The sequence below is a fragment of the Pristiophorus japonicus genome, chromosome 11, assembly GCF_044704955.1.
Source record: "Pristiophorus japonicus isolate sPriJap1 chromosome 11, sPriJap1.hap1, whole genome shotgun sequence".
Taxonomy (NCBI): Eukaryota; Metazoa; Chordata; class Chondrichthyes; family Pristiophoridae; genus Pristiophorus; species Pristiophorus japonicus.
This window is the reverse complement of record NC_091987.1, coordinates 880,858-903,167: the sequence shown is the minus strand read 5'-3', so window position 1 is coordinate 903,167 and position 22,310 is coordinate 880,858. Positions and strand designations below refer to the sequence as shown.

Sequence of the window (22,310 nt, the reverse complement as noted above, 5' to 3'; positions counted from 1 at the left end):
AGACTGGATCAACTGGGCTTGTATACACTGGAGTTCAGAAGAATGAGAGGGGACCTCATAGAAACGTTTAAAATTCTGACAGGGTTAGACAGGTTAGATGCAGGAAGAATGTTCCCAATGTTGGGGAAGTCCAGAACCAGGGGACACAGTCTAAGGATAAGGGGTAAGCCATTTAGGACCGAGATGAGGAGGAATTTCTTCACCCAGAGAGTGGTGAACCTGTGGAATTCTCTACCACAGAAAGTTGTTGAGGCCAATTCATTAAATATATTCAAAAAGGAGTTAGATGAAGTCCTTACTACTAGGGGAATCAAGGGGTATGGTGAGAATGCAGGAATGGGGTACTGAAGTTGCATGTTCAGCCATGAACTCATTGAATGGCGGTGCAGGCTAGAAGGGCCGAATGGCCTACTCCTGCACCTATTTTCTATGTTTCTATGTTTCTATATTATATACAGCCTGTGCGTATATACAGCCCGTGCGTTATATACAGCCTGTCCGTTATATACAGCCCTTCCGTTATATACAGCCCGTGCGTTATATACAGCCCGTGCGTTATATACGTTATATACAGCCCGTGTGTTATATACAGCCCGTGCGTTATATGCAGCCTGTCCGTTATATACAGCCCGTGCGTTATATGCAGCCTGTCCGTTATATATAGCCCGTGCGTTATATACAGCCTGTCCGTTATATACAGCCCGTGCGTTATATACAGCCCGTGCGTTATATACAGCCTGTCCGTTATATACAGCCCGTGCGTTATATACAGCCTGTCCGTTATATACAGCCGGTCCGTTATATACAGCCTGTCCGTTATATACAGCCTGTCCGTTATATACAGCCCGTGCGTTATATACAGCCTGTCCGTTATATACAGCCCGTGCGTTATATACAGCCTGTCCGTTATATACAGCCCGTGCGTTATATACAGCCCGTGCGTTATATACAGCCTGTCCGTTATATACAGCCCGTGCATTATATACAGCCTGTCCGTTATATACAGCCCGTGCGTTATATACAGCCTGTCCGTTATATACAGCCCGTGCGTTATATACAGCCTGTCCGTTATATACAGCCCGTGTGTTATATACAGCCCGTGTGTTATATACAGCCAGCACGTGCGTTATATACAGCCCGTGCGTTATATACAGCCTGTCCGTTATATACAGCCCATGCGTTATATACAGCCCGTGTGTTATATACAGCCCGTGCGTTATATACAGCCTGTCCGTTATATACAGCCTGTCCTTTATATACAGCCCGTGCGTTATATACAGCCCGTGTGTTATATACAGCCCGAGCGTTATATACAGCCCATGCATTATATACAGCCTGTCCGTTATATACAGCCCGTGTGTTATATACAGCCTGTCCGTTATATACAGCCCGTGCGTTATATACAGCCCGTGCGTTATATACAGCCCGTGTGTTATATACAGCCCGTGTGTTATATACAGCCTGTCCGTTATATACAGCCCATGTGTTATATACAGCCCGTGTGTTATATACAGCCTGTCCGTTATATACAGCCCGTGTGTTATATACAGCCCGTGTGTTATATACAGCCCGTGCGTTATATACAGCCTGTCCGTTATATACAGCCCATGTGTTATATACAGCCCGTGTGTTATATACAGCCTGTCCGTTATATACAGCCCATGTGTTATATACAGCCTGTCCGTTATATACAGCACGTGCGTTATATACAGCCCGTGCGTTATATACAGCCTGTCCGTTATATACAGCCCATGCGTTATATACAGCCCGTGTGTTATATACAGCCCGTGCGTTATATACAGCCTGTCCGTTATATACAGCCTGTCCTTTATATACAGCCCGTGTGTTATATACAGCCTGTCCTTTATATACAGCCCGTGCGTTATATACAGCCCGTGTGTTATATACAGCCCGAGCGTTATATACAGCCCGTGTGTTATATACAGCCCTTGCGTTATATACAGCCCATGCGTTATATACAGCCTGTCCGTTATATACAGCCCGTGCGTTATATACAGCCTGTCCGTTATATACAGCCCGTGCATTATATACAGCCTGTCCGTTATATACAGCCCGTGCGTTATATACAGCCTGTCCGTTATATACAGCCCGTGCGTTATATACAGCCTGTCCGTTATATACAGCCCGTGTGTTATATACAGCCCGTGTGTTATATACAGCCAGCATGTGCGTTATATACAGCCCGTGCGTTATATACAGCCTGTCCGTTATATACAGCCCATGCGTTATATACAGCCCGTGTGCTATATACAGCCCGTGCGTTATATACAGCCTGTCCGTTATATACAGCCTGTCCTTTATATACAGCCCGTGCGTTATATACAGCCCGTGTGTTATATACAGCCCGAGCGTTATATACAGCCCATGCGTTATATACAGCCTGTCCGTTATATACAGCCCGTGTGTTATATACAGCCTGTCCGTTATATACAGCCCGTGCGTTATATACAGCCCGTGCGTTATATACAGCCCATGTGTTATATACAGCCCGTGTGTTATATACAGCCTGTCCGTTATATACAGCCCATGTGTTATATACAGCCCGTGTGTTATATACAGCCTGTCCGTTATATACAGCCCGTGTGTTATATACAGCCCGTGTGTTATATACAGCCCGTGCGTTATATACAGCCTGTCCGTTATATACAGCCCATGTGTTATATACAGCCCGTGTGTTATATACAGCCTGTCCGTTATATACAGCCCATGTGTTATATACAGCCTGTCCGTTATATACAGCACGTGCGTTATATACAGCCCGTGCGTTATATACAGCCTGTCCGTTATATACAGCCCATGCGTTATATACAGCCCGTGTGTTATATACAGCCCGTGCGTTATATACAGCCTGTCCGTTATATACAGCCTGTCCTTTATATACAGCCCGTGTGTTATATACAGCCTGTCCTTTATATACAGCCCGTGCGTTATATACAGCCCGTGTGTTATATACAGCCCGAGCGTTATCTACAGCCCGTGTGTTATATACAGCCCTTGCGTTATATACAGCCCATGCGTTATATACAGCCTGTCCGTTATATACAGCCCGTGTGTTATATACAGCCTGTCCGTTATATACAGCCCGTGCGTTATATACAGCCCGTGCGTTATATACAGCCCATGTGTTATATACAGCCCGTGTGTTATATACAGCCTGTCCGTTATATACAGCCCGTGTGTTATATACAGCCCGTGTGTTATATACAGCCCGTGCGTTATATACAGCCTGTCCGTTATATACAGCCCATGTGTTATATACAGCCCGTGTGTTATATACAGCCTGTCCGTTATATACAGCCCATGTGTTATATACAGCCCGTGCGTTATATACAGCCTGTCCGTTATATACAGCCCATGTGTTATATACAGCCCGTGCGTTATATACAGCCTGTCCATTTTATACAGCCCATGTGTTATATACAGCCCGTGTGTTATATACAGCCTGTCCGTTTTATACAGCCCATGTGTTATATACAGCCCGTGTGTTATATACAGCCTGTCCGTTATATACAGCCCATGTGTTATATACAGCCCGTGCGTTATATACAGCCTGTCCGTTTTATACAGCCCATGTGTTATATACAGCCCGTGTGTTATATACAGCCCGTCCAATCTTCATGCCACTGATCCACTTCACCAGCTTAACACCTTCACAAAATTTACCCCATAGTTTTGGTGAGTGTCACTAAATCTGATCCTTTTCTTTGTTGCATTCTGTACACATGTTGAACGTGTGGTCTGAGGGACAGGATTTCTCCGAGGTACGATTTCAGCGTCCTCAAGCACCTTTTCATCCAAATCCCTCCGCTGGAGGCAATAACTTTATTTCATGTTGTTCATATGAAGAGTATTAAGAAGGTGTCGGGGTCTGAACTGTTACAGATATAAACGAGTCTTCTGAGCAAACAGAACTATTGAAGTACAGGTGGACAGCAGCGAAGGACAACATTCGGCTCATCGTGTCTGTGCTCTCGAGGGTTGCCAACTCTCACTGGACATACTCCTGGAGGTTTCGTCACATGACCTCCTCCCTCCAACTGCCCCGCCCCTGCGCTCCCCCATTGGCCACCCGTCACGTCCATTCTCGCGGCATTCCCACACCGATTGGAAAACAAACAGACCCTTCGTTTCCCGATTGGATGATTCTTGACTGTCAATCAAGCACCCTTTTATTTCCCATCACCAACATTTTTATAACTAACAAACAAAGGCGTTGAAAGAAAATGATTTTTTTTTAAATCCCGCTGTGATTTTTCTCCTGGGTTTAGCTCCCAGCAACCACCTGAAAATTAATCTTCAATTCCTGGAGAGTCCTGGTCAATCCAGGAGGGTTGGCAACCCGATTGTAAAACTAACCCCACTGCCTTGAAAGACACAGCAACTGCATTCTGAGCCTTGGCCCATTTCTGTGGGTAGGGGTGTTTTCGGCAAGCAGGGATAGCTCCCTGCAGGGGCCCTGCCATGTTGAGGGAGCCCACTGCCAGCATAGCATGAACATTGACCAACACTGCAGCATCCAAAGAATGGGCCCGGGGATTCAAAGAGTGCAGAAGTGGCCCGAAGAGGAAAGGGGACATTTCTTTTGGGCCTTAGCTGAGACTGAGGCCTAAGAAAGGTAGGTATCTGGGGCCTAGATGAAACAAGAGGAACATAGGAACAGGAGCAGGCCATTGAGCCTCTCGAACCAACTCTGCCATTCAATGAGATCATGGCTGATTTGCAATCGAACTCCATATACCCGCCTTTGACCCATATCCCTTAATCCCTTCAGTTAACAAAAAGCTATCAATCTCTGATTGAAAATTAACAATTGATCTAACATCAATTACCATTTGTGGAAGAGAGTTCCAAACATCTACCACCCTTTGTGTGTAGAAGTGTTTCCTAATTTCACTCCTGAAAGGTCTGGCTCTAATTTTTAGACCGAGCTCCCTAGTCCGAGACTCCCCAGCCAGCCAAAACAGTCTCTCTCTATCTACCCTCTCTGTTCCCCTTAATATCCTGAAAACTTCGATCTGATCACCCCATTAACCCGAAGCCACTACTGAGAGGAAGCCATTATTAAACTGTCTTCCTCCAGTCAGCCACTTCAGGGGCTTAACTCCATTAAAAAGGTAAAAGTCTTGCATTTATATAAAGCCTTTAACAACCTCAGGACCATCCCTAAGCTCATTGCAGCCAATGAGGTACTTTCAAAGTGCAGTCACTGTTGTAATTTGCACTTAGCAAGCTCCCACAAACAGCAATGAGATAAATGACCAGATAATCTGTTTTTGTGATGTTGGATGAGGGATAAATAATGGCCAGAACACCAAGGGGAACCCCCTGCTCTTCTCCGAAATAGTATCACGGAGTCGTTTTATGTCCACCTGACAGGGCAGACTTTAACTTCTCATCCGAAAGACGGCATCTCCGACAGTGCAGCACTCCCTCAGTGCAGGAAGTCCCAACCTAGACTTTGCGCTCAGATCTCTGAGTGGGACTTGCACCTATGCCCATTTGATTCAGAGACGAGAGCTGACATCAGGAACCTTTCCCTGGGTGAGCAGGGACCGAGGCAGTGGCCCTAAGCACTCAAATGGGGCGGCTTTTATGGATCACCTTCTTCAAAAAGAAAAAAGTGATCCGAAAATAACTAATTAAAGGATATTAGATATAAAAATAAGTCCATGGATTCTCTTGTATAAGAATCATAGGGTACGGTAGCATAGTGATAATGTTACTGGACTAGTAATCCAGGGGCCTAGACTAACAATCTGGCGTGGTGAGATCCCACCACGGCAGCTGGGGAATTTAAGGTCACTTAAATAAATCTGGAATAAAAAGCTAGTGTCAGTAATGGTGACCATGAAATTAGTGGATTGTTGTAAAGACCCATTTGGGAGGACAGACGCATCAACATTAGTGTCCTCGACCAGGCCAACATCCCCAGCATCGCAGCACTGACCACACTCAACCAGCTCCGCTGGGCGGGCCACATTGTTCGCATGCCCGACACAAGACTCCCAAAGCAAGCACTCTACTTGGAACTCCTTCATGGCAAGCGAGCCCCAGGTGGGCAGAGGAAACGTTACAAGGACACCCTTAAAACCTCCCTGATAAAGTGCAACATCCCCACCGACACCTGAGAGTCCCTGGCCAAAGACCGCCCTGAGTGGAGGAAGTGCATCCGGGAGGGCACTGACCAACTCGAGTCTCGTCGCCGAGAGCATGCAGAAACCAAGCGCAGGCAGCGGAAGGAGCGTGCGGCAAACCAGTCCCACCCTTCCTTTCCCTCAACCACTCTGTCCCACCTGTGACAGGGACTGTGGTTCCCGTATTGGACTGTTCAGTCATCTAAGAACTAATTTTTAGAGAGGAAGCAAGTCTTCTTCGATTTTGAGGGACTGCCTATGATGATGATAGTCCACTACTGTCCTCAGAGAAGGAAATCTGCTGCCCTTACCCGGTCTGGCCGATATGTGATTCCAGACCCACAGCGATGTGGTTGACCCTTAACTGCCCTCTGAAATGGCCTAACAAACCACTCCACAGCAATTAGAGGTGAGCAATAAATGTTGGCCTTGCTGGCGATGTCCACAACCCGCAAACGAACAAAAGAAAATATCAGCTCTGTGAAAATCGAAAAGTTTCTTCAAAACAGTTATTTTGCTCCAGAATACAAGGTAAAGTTGAATAATAAATAAAAAGTAGAAAAGTTACAAGGGTATTTAGCGTGAGTTTGCAGGACTTTGGTTAGCTGTCGGTTCATATATTGGCCCTGAAATTGCGGCCTCTCCAGGTGTGTACGATGTGCCTAAACCCGACACCTGCGTGTCTTTTGACAGCTCGCACACATCCTGGGAGAAGGGTCTTTGTGGGTGGAGGTTTGAGCTATTTGCCCAACTCGTGCACAGCGAATGTCCTTCAATTATATTTTTTAAACCCTGTCTATCAAGGTACATTTATTTTTAACACTATTAAAACATTTTTTTTAATTTCAAAAAATACATTTTCTCTAAAACATTTAATTTAATGCAATTATTTTTATTTATGTGTGTGTTTTATTTGATTTTAGGCGTATTCTCATTGATAGTAATCAGAGCTCGGAGCTCGGAGCTCCCATTACTATCAATGAGAATACAACATTGTGATTGGCGGCCCAGGCCCACGTGATCCCAGGATGTGCTTACGCTCCCGGGATTCATGGGCCTTTACGCTGGGCTGTGCATCTAGGCCTCGGAGCGCAAGTGTTCGTTCCTCCGGGACCGCCAGGTACTTTCGTAAACAAAATTTGGTTGCGGGAAACATCTGTTCGCAATTCCTGGACCAATAATTTGTAGTAAGCAGTGGTGCCACTAACATTCTACAAATATATAAAGAAACCACATTATACTAATCTCCCAGTGGACAATTTAGACAAAAGATTCCAGTTTCCAAGCTTTATAGTGAGTTTTTCACCAACTGCAATCTTTTCAATGGATCATTCTCTTCAACATTCATTCAATCAGGTTACATTTACTGAATTTTACATATGAGGTTATTCAAAACAGTCCTTAATAGGTCTCCTGGCTGCATGAATCCAGGCACTGCGATCTGCTGTCACTTGAACAAAGAGAGCAATGGAAATGCTATTCAGCCCAGGAAACTGCAATCCCTCTCCAAATAATCTCAGCAAATCTCACAAGCCACAATCGTATATCAGATACAGAGCGAGATTTCTGTTTACTCTTAGGGAATTCCTCAAGTAAGTTGGGAGGGGGGAGTGGGGGAGTGGGCCGAGGGGATTTACATTATCCAAGGTAGGAGAGGAATCAAAGAGCTGACTATGTCCTTCTTTGTTCTGTACATTCTCTCGTACAACAGAGATGCTTCCGGAATTGTCCGACTTCATCGGTTTTTCTGAAATCAGACAATTACATTATAAACTGAGTGAAAAGCAGCAATATAAATGCTTCAGATATCGATCTGTGTGGTAGTTTTCAGAATATTTAAGAGGGAACCGCTTTCATTTTAGAGCGGCGACATGCTAGACTTGTTAGCCCAGATTCTCTGAATCTGGCCACACCTTGCAATGACTTGCATTTGTATAGCACCTTTAATGCAATAAAATGTCCCAAGGCGCTTTACAGGAGTGTAATCAGACACCATTTGACACTAAGCCACATAAAGAGATATTAGGACAGGTGAGAAACTGGTTGAGCGAGCGCGATGCACTCAGGAATATTCTCCTGGCCGCCCTCACACCTTGAACCCTCCATAAACTTCAGGTCATCCAAAACTCTGTAGCCCGTATCCTAACTCACACCAAGTCCAGTTCACCCACCATCCCTGTGCTCACTGACCTACACTGGCTGCCGATCCAGCAACTGTCGGCTTTCAAATCCCCCCATGGACTCGTCCCTCCCTATCTCTGCAACAACAACAACTTGTATTTATATAACACCTTTATCGTAGTAAAACATCCCAAAGCACTTCACAGGAGCTATTATCAAACAACATTTGGCATGGAGCCACTTAAAGAGATATTAGGATGATGACAGAGCGGAAGGTTTTAAGGAGCATCTTAAAGGAGGAAAGAGAGAGAGAGAGAGGCGAAGAGGTTTAGCGAGGGAATTCCAGAGCTTAGGGCCTAGGCAGCTGAAGGCAAGGCCATCAATGATGGAGCGATTATAATCGGGGATGTGGAAAAGGCCAGAAATGGAGGAGAGCAGAGGTCTCGGAGGGGTGTAGGTCTGGAGGAGGTTACAGAGATAGGAGGGGCCAGGCCAAGTTTATGTCGATGTCTGCTGTTTGCAGCCAGTTTTTTGGGGTCAGCTTACTCACAACTCCAGGTACAGGTCTGAATGGACGCAGGGGACACATTTTTGATGGGAGTGGGGGAAAAAAATCACAAATAAGGAGAACTTAAAGGGATAGAGACAATTAAAGTGTAGAATAGGGTTACTATTCCGACAGCATTTGGAATGGCTTATAACGCATCCGAGCCATTATGTGCCTTCGCCTAGGCTGTAGGGAAAGAAGACTAGGAAGTAAGCAGCAAAAGTGAAGGGCGAGGAAACCAGACATAGAAACATAGAAACATAGAAAATAGGTGCAGGAGTAGGCCATTCGGCCCTTCGAACCTGCAACCACCATTCAATAAGATCATGGCTGATCATTCCCTCAGTACCCCTTTCCTGCTTTCCCTCCATACCCCTTGATCCCTTTAGCCGTAAGGGCCATATCTAACTCACTCTTGAATATATCCAATGAACTGGCATCAACAACTCTCCGCGGTAGAGAATTCCACAGGTTAACAACTCCCTGAGTGAAGAAGTTTCTCCTCATAAGAACATAAGAATTAGGAACAGGAGTAGGCCATCTAGCCCCTCGAGCCTGCTCCGCCATTCAACAAGATCATGGCTGATCTGGCCGTGGACTCAGCTCCACTTGCCCGCCCGCTCCCCATAATCCTTAATTCCCTTATTGGTTAAAAATCTATCTATCTGTGATTTGAATACATTCAATGAGCTAGCCTCAACTGCTTCCTTGGGCAGAGAATTCCACAGATTCAAAACCCTCTGGGAGAAGAAATTCCTTCTCAACTCGGTTTTAAATTGGCTCCCCCGTATTTTGAGGCTGTGCCCCCTAGTTCTAGTCTCCCCAACCAGTGGAAACAACCTCTCTGCTTCAATCTTGTCTATCCCTTTCATTATCTTAAATGTTTCTATAAGATCACCCCTCATCTTTCTGAACTCCAACGAGTAAAGACCCAGTCTACTCAATCTATCATCATAAGGTAACCCCCTCATCTCCAGAATCAGCCTAGTGAATCGTCTCTGTACCCCCTCCAAAGCTAGTATATCCTTCCTTAAGTAAGGTGACCAAAACTGCATGCAGTACTCCAGGTGCGGCCTCACCAATACCCTATACAGTTACAGCAAGACCTCCCTGCTTTTGTACTCCATCCCTCTCGCAATGAAGGCCAACATTCCATTCGCCTTCCTGATTACCTGCTGCACCTGCAAACTAACTTTTTGGGATTCATGCAGAGGGACCTGGGGGTCCTTGTGCATGAAACTCTTTCCAAAAAGAGTTTCATGCACAAGGACCCCCAGGTCCCTCTGCACCGCAGCATGTTGTAATTTCTCCCCATTCAAATAATATTCCCTTTTACTGTTTTTTTTTCCAAGGTGGATGACCTCACACTTTCCAACATTGTATTCCATCTGCCAAACCTTAGCCCATTCACTTAACCTATCTAAATCTCTTTGCAGCCTCTCTGTGTCCTCTACACAACCCGCTTTCCCACTAATCTTTGTGCCAACTGCAAATTTTGCTACACTACACTCTGTCCCCTCTTCCAGGTCATCTATGTATATTGTAAACAGTTGTGGTCCCAGCACCGATCCCTGTGGTACACCACTAATCACCGATTTCCAACCCGAAAAGGACCCATTTATCCCAACTCTCTGCTTTCGGTTAGCCAGCCAATTCTCTATCCATGCTAATACATTTCCACTGACTCCACGTACCTTTATCTTCTGCAGTAACCTTTTGTGTGGCACCTTATCGAATGCCTTTTGGAAATCTAAATACACCACATCCATCGGTACACCTCTATCCACCATGCTCGTTATATCCTCAAAGAATTCCAGTAAATTAGTTAAACATGATTTCCCCTTCATGAATCCATGCTGCGTCTGCTTGATTGCACTATTCCTATCTAGATGTCCCGCTATTTCTTCCTTAATGATAGCTTCAAGCATTTTCCCCACTACAGATGTTAAACTAACCGGCCTATAGTTACCTGCCTTTTGTCTGCCCCCTTTTTTAAACAGAGGCGTTACATTATCTGCTTTCCAATCCGCTGGTACCTACCCAGATTTCAGAGAATTTTGGTAGATTATGACGAATGCATCTGCTATAACTTCCGCCATCTCTTTTAATACCCTGGGATGCATTTCATCAGGACCAGGGGACTTGTCTTCCTTGAGTCCCATTAGCCTGTCCAGCACTACCCCCCTAGTGATAGTGATTGTCTCGAGGTCTTCCCTTCCCACATTCCTGTGACCAGCAATCTCTGGCATGGTTTTTGTGTCTTCCACTGTGAAGACCGAAGCAAAATAATTGTTTAAGGTCTCAGCCATTTTCACATTTCCCATTATTAAATCCCCCTTCTCATCTTCTAAGGGACCAACATTTACTTTACTCGGTCCTAAATGGCTTACCCTTTATCCTTAGACTGTGACCCCTGGTTCTAGAGTTCCCCAACATCGGGAACATTCTTCCTGCATCTAACCTGTCCAGTCCTGTCAGAATTTTATACGTTTCTATGAGATCCCCTCTCCAAGTTTGTAGATGACACTAAGCTGGGTGGCGGTGTGAGCTGTGAGGGAGACGCTAAGAGGCTGCAGGGTAACTTGGACAGGTTAGGTGAGTGGGCAAATGCATGGCAGATGCAGTATAATGTGGATAAATGTGAGGTTATCCACTTTGGGGGCAAAAACGCGAAGACAGAATATTATCTGAATGGTGGCAGATTAGGAAAAGGAGAGGTGCAACGAGACCTGGGTGTCATGGTTCATCAGTCATTGAAAGTTGGCATACAGGTACAGCAGGTGGTAAAGAAGGCAAATGGTATGTTGGCCTTCATAGCTAGGGGATTTGAGTATAGGAGCACGGAGGTCTTACTGCAGTTGTACAAGGCCTTGGTGAGGCCTCACCTGGAATATTGTGTTCAGTTTTGGTCTCCTAATCTGAGGAAGGACGTTCTTGCTATTGTGGGAGTGCAGAGGAGGTTCACCAGACTGATTCCCGGGATGGCAGGACTGACATATGAGAAGAGACTGGATCGACTGGGCCTGTATTCACTGGAGTTCAGAAGGTTGAGAGGGGATCTCACAGAAACATACAAGATTCTGACGGGACTGGACAGGTTAGATGTGGGTAGATTTTTCCCGATGTTGGGGAAGTCCAGAACCAGGGGACACAGTCTAAAGATAAGGGGTAGGCCATTTAGGACTGAGATGAGGAGAAACTTCTTCACTCAGAGAGTTGTTAACCTGTGGAATTCCCTGCCGCAGAGAGTTGTTGATGCCAGTTCATTGGATATATTCAAGAGGGAGTTAGATATGGCCCTTACGGCTTAGGGGATCAAGGGGTATGGAGAGAAAGCAGAAAAGGGGTACTGAGGGAATGATCGGCCATGATCTTATTGAATGGTGGTGCAGGCTTGAAGGGCCGAATGGCCTACTCCTGCACCTATTTTCTATGTTTCTATGTTTCTATGTTTCATCCTTCTAAACTCCAGTGAATACAGGCCCAGTCGATCAGCTCAGCACCCAACTCCATGTTTGATATCTGCTGATCAGGGGGTGGTGCAGCTACTCCATGGCACCAGCCACATAGCAAGCAAGGTTCGAGGCTACAACAGACTGGTATTGATGTCGGCCAGGCCTATGCCACGTGGCAGCTGCAGGTGGCGTAATTTTGCATCCGGCTGCCTGCTGACCCAAGCCCTCCGAAGTCAGTTCCCAGGGTTACCATGAGGTGGGTGTGTATGAGAAAATATTGAGGAGGTTGGGCCTCTACTCATTGGAATTCAGAAGAATGAGAGGTGATCTTATCGAAACATATAAGATTATGAGGGAGCTTGACAAGGTGGATGCAGAGAGGATGTTTCCACTGATGGGGGAGACTAGAAATATGGGGCATAATCTTAGAATAATTTAAAACTGAGATGAGAAGAAATTTCTTCTTTCTGAGAGTTGTAAACCTGTGGAATTTGCTGCCTCAGAGAGCTGTGGAAGCTGGGACATTGAATATATTTAAGACAGAGATAGACAGTTTCTTCACCGATAAAGGATTAAGGGGTTATGGGGAGCGGGCAGGGAAGTGGACCTGAGTCCATGATCGGATCTGCCATGATTGTATTAAATGGCGGAGCAGGCTCGAGGGGCCGAATGGCCGACTCCTGCTCCTATTTCTTATGTTCTTATGGACCTCAGGCATGGTCCGTGCCATGTCGGCACAGCCAATCCTCTGGTGAGCTTCCATCGTGACATGCCTGCCTGACACAATGGGTTGCTCCCGAGGGTCCATCCAGCACCATGACTGGGCAGGCGGTGACATGACTTTGTGGTGCTGTCGGGTCTGATCTCTTAGCTTCCTGCACTAACCGTCTGCCAAAATGAGGTACCCCTGCTCTCTGTCAGTAGCTGTAGGTGGGTACCATGGGGCGGGCGCAAAGAACCTCTCCTCATGCAGTCTGAACTGCCTGGCCATCTTCTGCTCTCCTGATCACATCATATCGGGGGATTCCTATTGGGAAACTCATTGAGGGTCATTGTGACTGTGTGCGATCGTGTAAAATGGGTGATAGCGAGTCGGCAGCCGGTTTTACATCTCTTTCGACTTTTATTTCCATTGGAGTCAATCGGGGAGAGGTGTAAAGCCTGATTTATATATCGCACACAGTCACTCATTTCCCCCATTGGTGACAATTATGGTACTGGAGGGAAAAGAGGAAGAATTGGCACAAAGGCTTGTGACAACATAAGTGCCAGCAGGAAAAAACCCCGAAGAAAACAGGTTAAGAAATGACTTTAACACCCGGAGAATCATCTTACTTATGTGCCCTTTAACAGCTGATTCCCCAGCAATCCTGGGAACCCATTTGGAAATAATATGGTGTGCAGACATGCCTGCCCGCAAATTAGCATTCCAATGAAGCTCTGCCTGTTTGAGGTAAGCACTTGCATCATCAGCATCACCAACACGTTGGAAACTACAGGTTGCATAAAGGAGGTGAGAGACCATGGGGCCAAAATTGCCCCAAACCTCTCTTGGGTGCCGGGCAGTTGGCCTGGCCAACACCCTCCCTGGTGGCCCAGCGGGCGCAGAGTGCGCAGTGGCCCGCTCCTTTAAAAGTAGGGGAGGGACGTTGTGACCCATCAGCGCGATGTGGCATGTCCGTGTCAGGCTTCCGCCCCTATATTGCCCCGTACCGCCTCGCGGCGGAAAATTACGCCTCCGATATCACCCCGCAGATTTTGGGGGGATTCAAAGACCCCAATTCGGGGACATTTAGCTGGCCATCTCGCCGGGCGCTAAATTTCCATTTCATTCGAATTGTGCGCCCCAAACATAGCCCGGGGAAATTTTGCGCCCCTAGTGTGGCGGAACTCACACAGGCCTATTCAGAAACAACAGGCTGATACGTGGGTAGAGCTCTCCCCTCTGCGTCAGAACGTCATGGGTTCAAGTCCCACTCCTGAGACTTGAGCACCTAATCTAGGCTGACACTGTACTGAGGACTTCAGTACTGAGGGAGTGCTGCACTGTCAGAGATGCCATCTTTCAGATAAGATGGTTAACCGAGGCCCTATTTCAGGTGGATATAAAAGGCATTATTCAAAGAAGAGCAGAGGAGTTCTCCCTGGCGTTCTGGTCAATACCTATCCCTCAACGAACATCGGTAAAAACAGATTGGGCTGGATTTTCGGGTTTGATGATTTTGTAGCGGTAATGATGGGGAGGGGAGCGCAGTAAAATTAGCACCCGGGAGCACCTCAGTAAGTAAAATTACTGTAAGTAAAAGTAAAAGTAAGTAAAAGGGCAGCTGGGCCCTGAGTCAGGGGCGCAGTGCGAAGGGAGGTGTTGTACTCGTTGGGCACTAGCATGGGAAAATCCCAAACTAAAGAGCCGGGCCGGGAGCGTTCCGAGAGACACCTGGGGAGAAAAAAAACACTTAAAAAAAACCCACAGAAACATTCCCAAAACATTGCCCATGTCACCACAAATCGCAAAAAAAATTAAAAGAAAAAACGATCGCACTTGCATTATTTACCTCCACGCTGTCGGTATCTGTGCACCCCCTGATGTCCCAGGCATTCAGCGTGGGATGTGCTTTGGGCCGTAGGGTCGGGCTGAAGTCAAATCTCGCACCAGTGGCATTGTACACCGCGCAGTTCATCCGGGCAGCGCTGCTCCACACCATTGCAAAACCGGACTCAAGGATCACTGCGGGGTGCTGGAGGCTGACTGCCCGCCCAGAACATCTCACCACCACCACTGCCGCCACTCTGGGACAAAAAACAAAGTGCAGATGACCCGAAAATCCACCCCAATCTAGTCATTGTCACCAGATATTGCTGTTTGTGGCAGCTTGCTGTGCGCAAATTGGTTGCCACCATTCCTACATTACAACAGTGACTACATTTCAAAATTACTTCATTGGCTGTGAAGCACTTTAAGGTGTCCGAGATCATGAAAGGCGCTATATAAATGCAATTTCTTTCTTTACATCAAGCAATAGTCTTTTTGTGAATCAGTGGTGCTTTCTATACGTTCTCTCCATCTCCGGGGGTATACCGGAGGAATTATCACTGAAAACACTTGCTTACTACTCTATGGAGACCCCAGATTCATAGGAATTTCGAAAGGGTGTCTGTTCTCGGTCCAGTCATGAAGATGATCCCCAGACATGATGACAGCCATTGGAAACAACCCTTTGTCCTGCCACGGTGCAGGATTCAGGTCACAGGATATCCTCTTGCATGTCTGTGACCCAGGATCCGGCGCTTGATGGCATCATTTCAACCAGACGTTGTAATATATTGCTGAAACCTGGGTCACCGATGCAGTGAGCCAGCCCAGCCATTGTGCTGTGAGAACAATGAACAGATTGTACTGTACGCCACCTTCCGAGAGACGCTTCAATGCTTAATCTGTCATTTCTATTTGCAGAGGGCTCGATAAATGCTTGGCCATTTTCTAGGTCAACGTTCGACACATCTCAAAGAAGCAAGGCCTTGTCCCAAAGACGTGGAAGGTCCAGGTCTTGACCGCCAATCTGTGTTGAGTTCACCGATCTCAACTCGGGCAACGGTTTGGGGGGTCACTGGATTAGGACAGGGTTGGACTCAATGGTGATGTCTTTCCACCTCCCACTGCTCTCCCCCTCCCCACCCCACCCCGCCCACGACAATTATCAAATAGCCTTCCAACATTCAAGGCCCAGTTTCCCACAGGACGAAATGGCCACTTGAGTATTGGAAGGTAGAGGGCACCCATGGAGCCATGCCTCAGCTTGAGTCAAGAACACGAAAGGAGAAATGTGACAGTCGATTTTTAAAATAAACATGCCCCATATTTGTTGCACATCCTTAATTCTCACTTGCCTTCAATTGAAAGTAGATCCAATCCAGAAATTCTATGATTTTCGTGTACACTCCTGGATGTCCGGCTCTGGCACAGCCATAACCCCAGCTTGTGGCACCCACTAGCCACCAGATGGACTTCTGCCATACAACAAAAGGGCCACCACTGTCACCCTGCCTCGTACAAAGAAACAGTGTTTGTGGAATACAGCATAATTCAACTGAGATAGTAACAATTCAGTATCAACTAAAGGGACGAGAGTCTCTCTCTATCTGCTGGACAGCCTTAATCCAATTCCTAATGAGCATGGAATTAAAGCATATAATTGCCCTTTAATTGGTGATCTTAGTCACAGACATCATAAGGTGACTGAGACGCAAATGCAAGGTTGGAGCACTCGTATAACAAGGGATGCTTCTCTGAGATTGAGGCTCAGACACAATTATTTGGGATGGAGTAGAGGGATCTTTACTCGACATCTCGCCAGGCCTACACATGACGTGGGAATACCAGATACTGAGGGGACAAAATGGAAAAATAAAAGCTCCAACCCCAACACCTCACCTCAATGAGCACAGATTTCTCACCAAGCACGTCATTATAAAGCTAGCAACAATAATTCTTTGGAGAGAGCTATAGATCATTATTAGAATTACAAGGACTTCAATGAATTGAAGTCCAGAGTTTTTTCTAAGTAATCTATGGCCCTGAAAGGGGGATCAGGGGGGAGGCGGGAGGGAGGGGGAAGCGGGGGAAGAAGGGGGAAACATAGAAACATAGAAACATAGAAAATAGGTGCAGGAGTAGGCCATTCGGCCCTTCTAGCCTGCACCACCATTCAATGAGTTCATGGCTGAACATGCAACTTCAGTACCCCATTCCTGCTTTCTCACCATACCCCTTGATTCCCCTAGTAGTAAGGACTTCATCTAACTCCTTTTTGAATATATTTAGTGAATTGGCCTCAATAACTTTCTGTGGTAGAGAATTCCACAGGTTCACCACTCTCTGGGTGAAGAAATTCCTCCTCATCTCGGTCCTAAATGGCTTCCCCCTTATCCTTAGACTGTGTCCCCTGGTTCTGGACTTCCCCAACATTGGGAACATTCTTCCTGCATCTAACTTGTCTAACCCCGTCAGAATTTTAAACGTTTCTATGAGGTCCCCTCTCATTCTTCTGAACTCCAGTGAATACAAGCCCAGTTGATCCAGTCTTTCTTGATAGGTCAGTCCCGCCATCCCGGGAATCAGTCTGGTGAACCTTCGCTGCACTCCCTCAATAGCAAGAATGTCCTTCCTCAGGTTAGGAGACCAAAACTGTACACAATACTCCAGGTGTGGCCTCACCAAGGCCCTGTACAATTGTAGCAACACCTCCCTGCCCTTGTACTCAAATCCCCTCGCTATGAAGGCCAACATGCCATTTGCTTTCTTAACCGCCTGCTGTACCTGCATGCCAACCTTCAATGACTGATGTACCATGACACCCAGGTCTCTTTGCACTGCCCTTTTCCTAATCTGTCACCATTCAGATAATAGTCTGTCTCTCTGTTTTTACCACCAAAGTGGATAACCTCACATTTATCCACATTATACTTCATCTGCCATGCATTTGCCCACTCACCTAACCTATCCAAGTCGCTCTGCAGCCTCATAGAATCCTCCTTGCAGCTCACACTGCCACCCAACTTAGTGTCATCCGCAAATTTGGAGATACTACATTTAATCCCCTCGTCTAAATCGTTAATGTACAGTGTAAACAGCTGGGGCCCCAGCACAGAACCTTGCGGTACCCCACTAGTCACTGCCTGCCATTCTGAAAAGTCCCCATTTACTCCTACTCTTTGCTTCCTGTCTGACAACCAGTTCTCAATCCATGTCAGCACACTACCCCCAATCCCATGTGCTTTAACTTTACACATTAATCTCTTGTGTGGGACCTTGTCGAAAGCCTTCTGAAAGTCCAAATATACCACATCAACTGGTTCTCCCTTGTCCACTCTACTGGAAACATCCTCAAAAAATTCCAGAAGATTTGTCAAGCATGATTTCCCTTTCACAAATCCATGCTGACTTGGACCTATCATATTACCTCTTTCCAAATGTACTGCGATGACATCCTTAATAATTGATTCCATCATTTTACCCACTACCGATGTCAGGCTGACCGGTCTGTAATTCCCTGTTTTCTCTCTCGCTCCTTTTTTAAAAAGTGGGGTTACATTGGCTACCCTCCACTCCATAGGAACTGATCCAGAGTCAATGGAATGTTGGAAAATGACTGTCAATGCATCCACTATTTCCAAGGCCACTTCCTTAAGTACTCTGGGATGCAGTCCATCAGGCCCTGGGGATTTATCGGCCTTCAATCCCATCAATTTCCCGACTAATAAGGATTTCCCTCAGTTCCTCCTCCTTACTAGACCCTCCGACCCCTTTTATATCCGGAAGGTTGTTTGTGTCCTCCTCAGTGAATACCGAACCAAAGTACTTGTTCAATTGGTCCGCCATTTCTTTGTTCCCCGTTATGACTTCCCCTGATTCTGACTGCAGGGGACCTACGTTTGTCTTTACTAACCTTTTTCTCTTTACATATCTATAGAAACTTTTGCAATCCGTCTTAATGTTCCCTGCAAGCTTCTTCTCATACTCCATTTTCCCTGCCCTAATCAAACCCTTTGTCCTCCTCTGCTGAATTCTAAATTTCTCCCAGTCCCCGGGTTCTCTGCTATTTCTGGCCAATTTGTATGCCACTTCCTTGGCTTTAATGCTATCCCTGATTTCCCTTGATAGCCACGGTTGAGCCACCTTCCCTTTTTTATTTTTACAACAGACAGGAATGTACAATTGTTGTAGTTCATCCATGCGGTCTCTAAATGTCTGCCATTGCCCATCCACAGTCAACCCCTTCAGTATCATTCGCCAATCTATCCTAGCCAATTCACGCCTCATACCTTCAAAGTTACCCTTCTTTAAGTTCTGGACCATGGTCTCTGAATTAACTGTTTCATTCTCCATCCTAATGCAGAATTCCACCATATTATGGTCACTCTTCCCCAAGGGGCCTCGCACAACGAGATTGCTAATTAATCCTCTCTCATTACACAACACCCAGTCTAAGATGGCCTCCCCCCTAGTTGGTTCCTCGACATATTGGTCTAAAAAACCATCCCTTATGCACTCCAGGAAATCCTCCTCTACCGTATTGCTTCCAGTTTGGTTAACCCAATCTATGTGCATATTAAAGTCATCCATTATAACTGCTGCACCTTTATTGCACGCACCCCTAATTTCCTGTTTGATGCCCTCCCCAACATCACTACTACTGTTTGGAGGTCTGTACACAACTCCCACTAACGTTTTTTGTCCTTTGGTATTCTGCAGCTCTACCCATATAGATTCCACATCATCCAAGCTAATGTCCTTCCGAACTATTGCCTTAATTTGCTCCTTAACCAGCAATGCTACCCCACCTCCTTTTCCTTTTATTCTATCTTTCCTGAATGTTGAATACCCCTGGATGTTGAGTTCCCAGCCCTGATCATCCTGGAGCCACGTCTCCGTAAGGGGGAGGTGGGGAGGGGGAGACGGAGGGGGGAGGCGGGGGGGAGAAGGGGAGGTGGAGGGGGAGGGGGGAGGCAGGGGGGGAGAAGGGGGAGGCGGGGGGAAGGGGAAGGGGGAGGCGGGGAAGGAGGGGGAAGGAGGAGGCGGGGGGAGGTGGGGAGGTGGAGAGGGGAGGCAGGGGGGGGAGAAGGGGGAGAAGGGGGAGGCGGGGGAAGGGGGAGGCGGGGGGGAGGTGGGGAGGTGGAGGGGGAGGGGGAGGCAGGTGGAGGGGGAGGGGGAGGCAGGGGGGGAGAAGGGGGAGAAGGGGGAGGCGGGGGGAAGGGGGAAGGGGGAAGGGGGAGGCGGGTGAAGGAGGGGGAAGGGGAGGCAGGGGAAGGGGGAGAGAGGGGCAGGGGGAGGGGGAGACGGGGGGAGGTGGGGGGGAGGCAGGGGAAGGGGAAGAGAGGAGCAGGGGGAGGCGGGGGGAGGTGGGGGGAGGCGGGAGGCAGGGGAAGAGGGAGAGAGGGGGAGGGGGAGTCGGGGGGAGGTTGGGGGGAGGCAGAGGAAGGGAAGAGAGGGGAGGGGGAGGTTGGGGGGGAAGGGGGGAGGCAGGGGAAGGGGGAGAGAGGGCAGGGGGAGGCGGGGGGGAAGGGGAAGGGGGAGAGAGGGGCAGGGGAGGCGGGGGGGGGAAGGGGAAGGCGGGGGGATGTGGGGGCAGAGGGAGGTGGGGGAGGCGGGGGGACAGGGGGAGGGGAGATGGGGGGAGGCAGGGGAAGGGGGAGAGAGGGGCAGGGGGAGGCGGGGGGGGAAGGGGAAGGCGGGGGGATGTGGGGGCAGAGGGAGGTGGGGGAGGCGGGGGGACAGGGGGAGGGGGAGATGGGGGGAGGCAGGGGAAGGGGGAGAGAGGGGCAGGGGGAGGTGGGGGGGAGGCGGGGGGGCAGGGGAGGCGGGGGTGCAGAATTATGGGCAGAACGCAGATGTTCCAGATTCACGCCCTCTTGAATATGCGCGCAAAATGAATCGCCCCACCCCCACATCATGGGGCCGTATCTGGGGCAGTTCCCAGGCTTATCCGAGAATTTCACCCATTACAGACTCATGAGGCCCAGTGGAACTCTCAGCAGCCGAGAGATGGGGTGAAGTGAAGCTCAGTGCCGAATGAAAGGTTAGGTAATGAATCTGAACTACAAACTACAAAAGATTAGAAAGAAAGAGCTTGCATGTATACAGCCCCCACACCCGCTCCCGGTCACCTGTATAAAATGGGTACATGACTAATCCACTCGCCTAGATTCTTAAGATTTAGTTACCAGTCCCAAAACTCAGTTGAAACGTGAATTTGTTTGGTACATTTGGCATTTAGCTTCTTGCTTTATTTTCTCTTCCTGTGGAGGGCACCATTCCCCCATCTTAATGATGGCCTGGATTTTCCAGGGACTATGACTGCAGACGTACAGCATACACGGCCTTAAGTGCACGCGAGTTCCGGGTTTCCGTATGCGCGAAAACCCGGGACTTGTGATGTGTCAGGTTTCAGCTTGACCGCTCCGCCCCCTGTCCAGGAAATGGACATTTGCTGGCAGAGAGGTGGGCTATTTGCCCAACTACTGCCCAGCCAGTCCCCAGGAAACGCCTACACCTGGCAAAAGTGTAGGGATTTAAATAAATATTAAAATAATTTTTTTTAAATCATTTAAACATTCAAAAACCTTTAAAATTAGTTTAGGTTATTTTTAACCCCTTTAAAAATGTTTACATTTATTTTTCAAACGATTTATTTTTTGTTTTAAATGTTTAATTCAATTATACTTGAATGAATTTTAAACATGTGGTGATTGAATTTTATTTAGGGTGTGTGAAAGAGTGTTTTTAATGTCATTCCTATTCATGCTTTTGGAGGTTCTGTACATAACTGGAATCTCTATAAGCATAATGGGGATCCCCCTTTTTGATTGGCTGGGCTGGCCCAAGTGATCCAGGAACACTGATGAACCACCTGCCCCTGGGATACGTGGGCCTTTATGCAGGCGCACACCTGCTGGTCTGGGACAGCAAGAGTCCGAAGATATGGAGGCTCCAGGTAGATGCGTACTTTTCTAGTGGATAGGGGGCATTCGCCCACGGGAAGCCTCCGACCGCAATTTCAGGGCCATTGTTTACCGCGCTTTGCGACAGTATTGCTGCTACTGCAGCTGGAAAGGAGCTGGTGGCACACAAAGTGTTAATGACAGGGGTTCCTGTTGACCTACAGAACACGTCAAACTGGCTCTTCCCATTCCCATGAAGGTTATCCATAGCATTACATTTTTACGTTAATTGGATCCTTCCAAGACACTACCTGGGACATTGGCAGTCAATAGATGCATCACACACATCATAGTCAGAGCAGTAACTTGATATTATCACTTTCCATGTGGAAATCAGGCATCAGCTGGACAGGGCACTGAATTTTCACCAAGTGCAGGTGGCATCAGGGCTTCTGTCATCAACATCGTGGCCGATATGGACAGAAAGGACTTCCATTCAATATCATAATTTACGTCAATGCCCATTGTCAGAAGGTCATGGGTTCAAGCCCCACTCCAGGGACTGAGCACATAATCTAGGCTGGCACGTTCATG

The 22,310-nt window shown here is 47.5% G+C and overlaps 1 protein-coding gene across 1 annotated transcript in view; it reads right to left on the bottom strand.

Moving 5' to 3' along the window:
* The window catches only part of LOC139276388 (transmembrane protease serine 2-like), a 125,643-nt gene that overhangs the window by 7,213 nt on the left and 96,120 nt on the right, over window positions 1-22,310 (bottom strand). Inside the window, exon 12 of the mRNA XM_070894313.1 lies at window positions 16,163-16,319. Within this exon, the coding sequence (XP_070750414.1) occupies window positions 16,163-16,319 (157 nt within the window). The remainder of the gene's footprint in view (window positions 1-16,162; window positions 16,320-22,310) is intronic.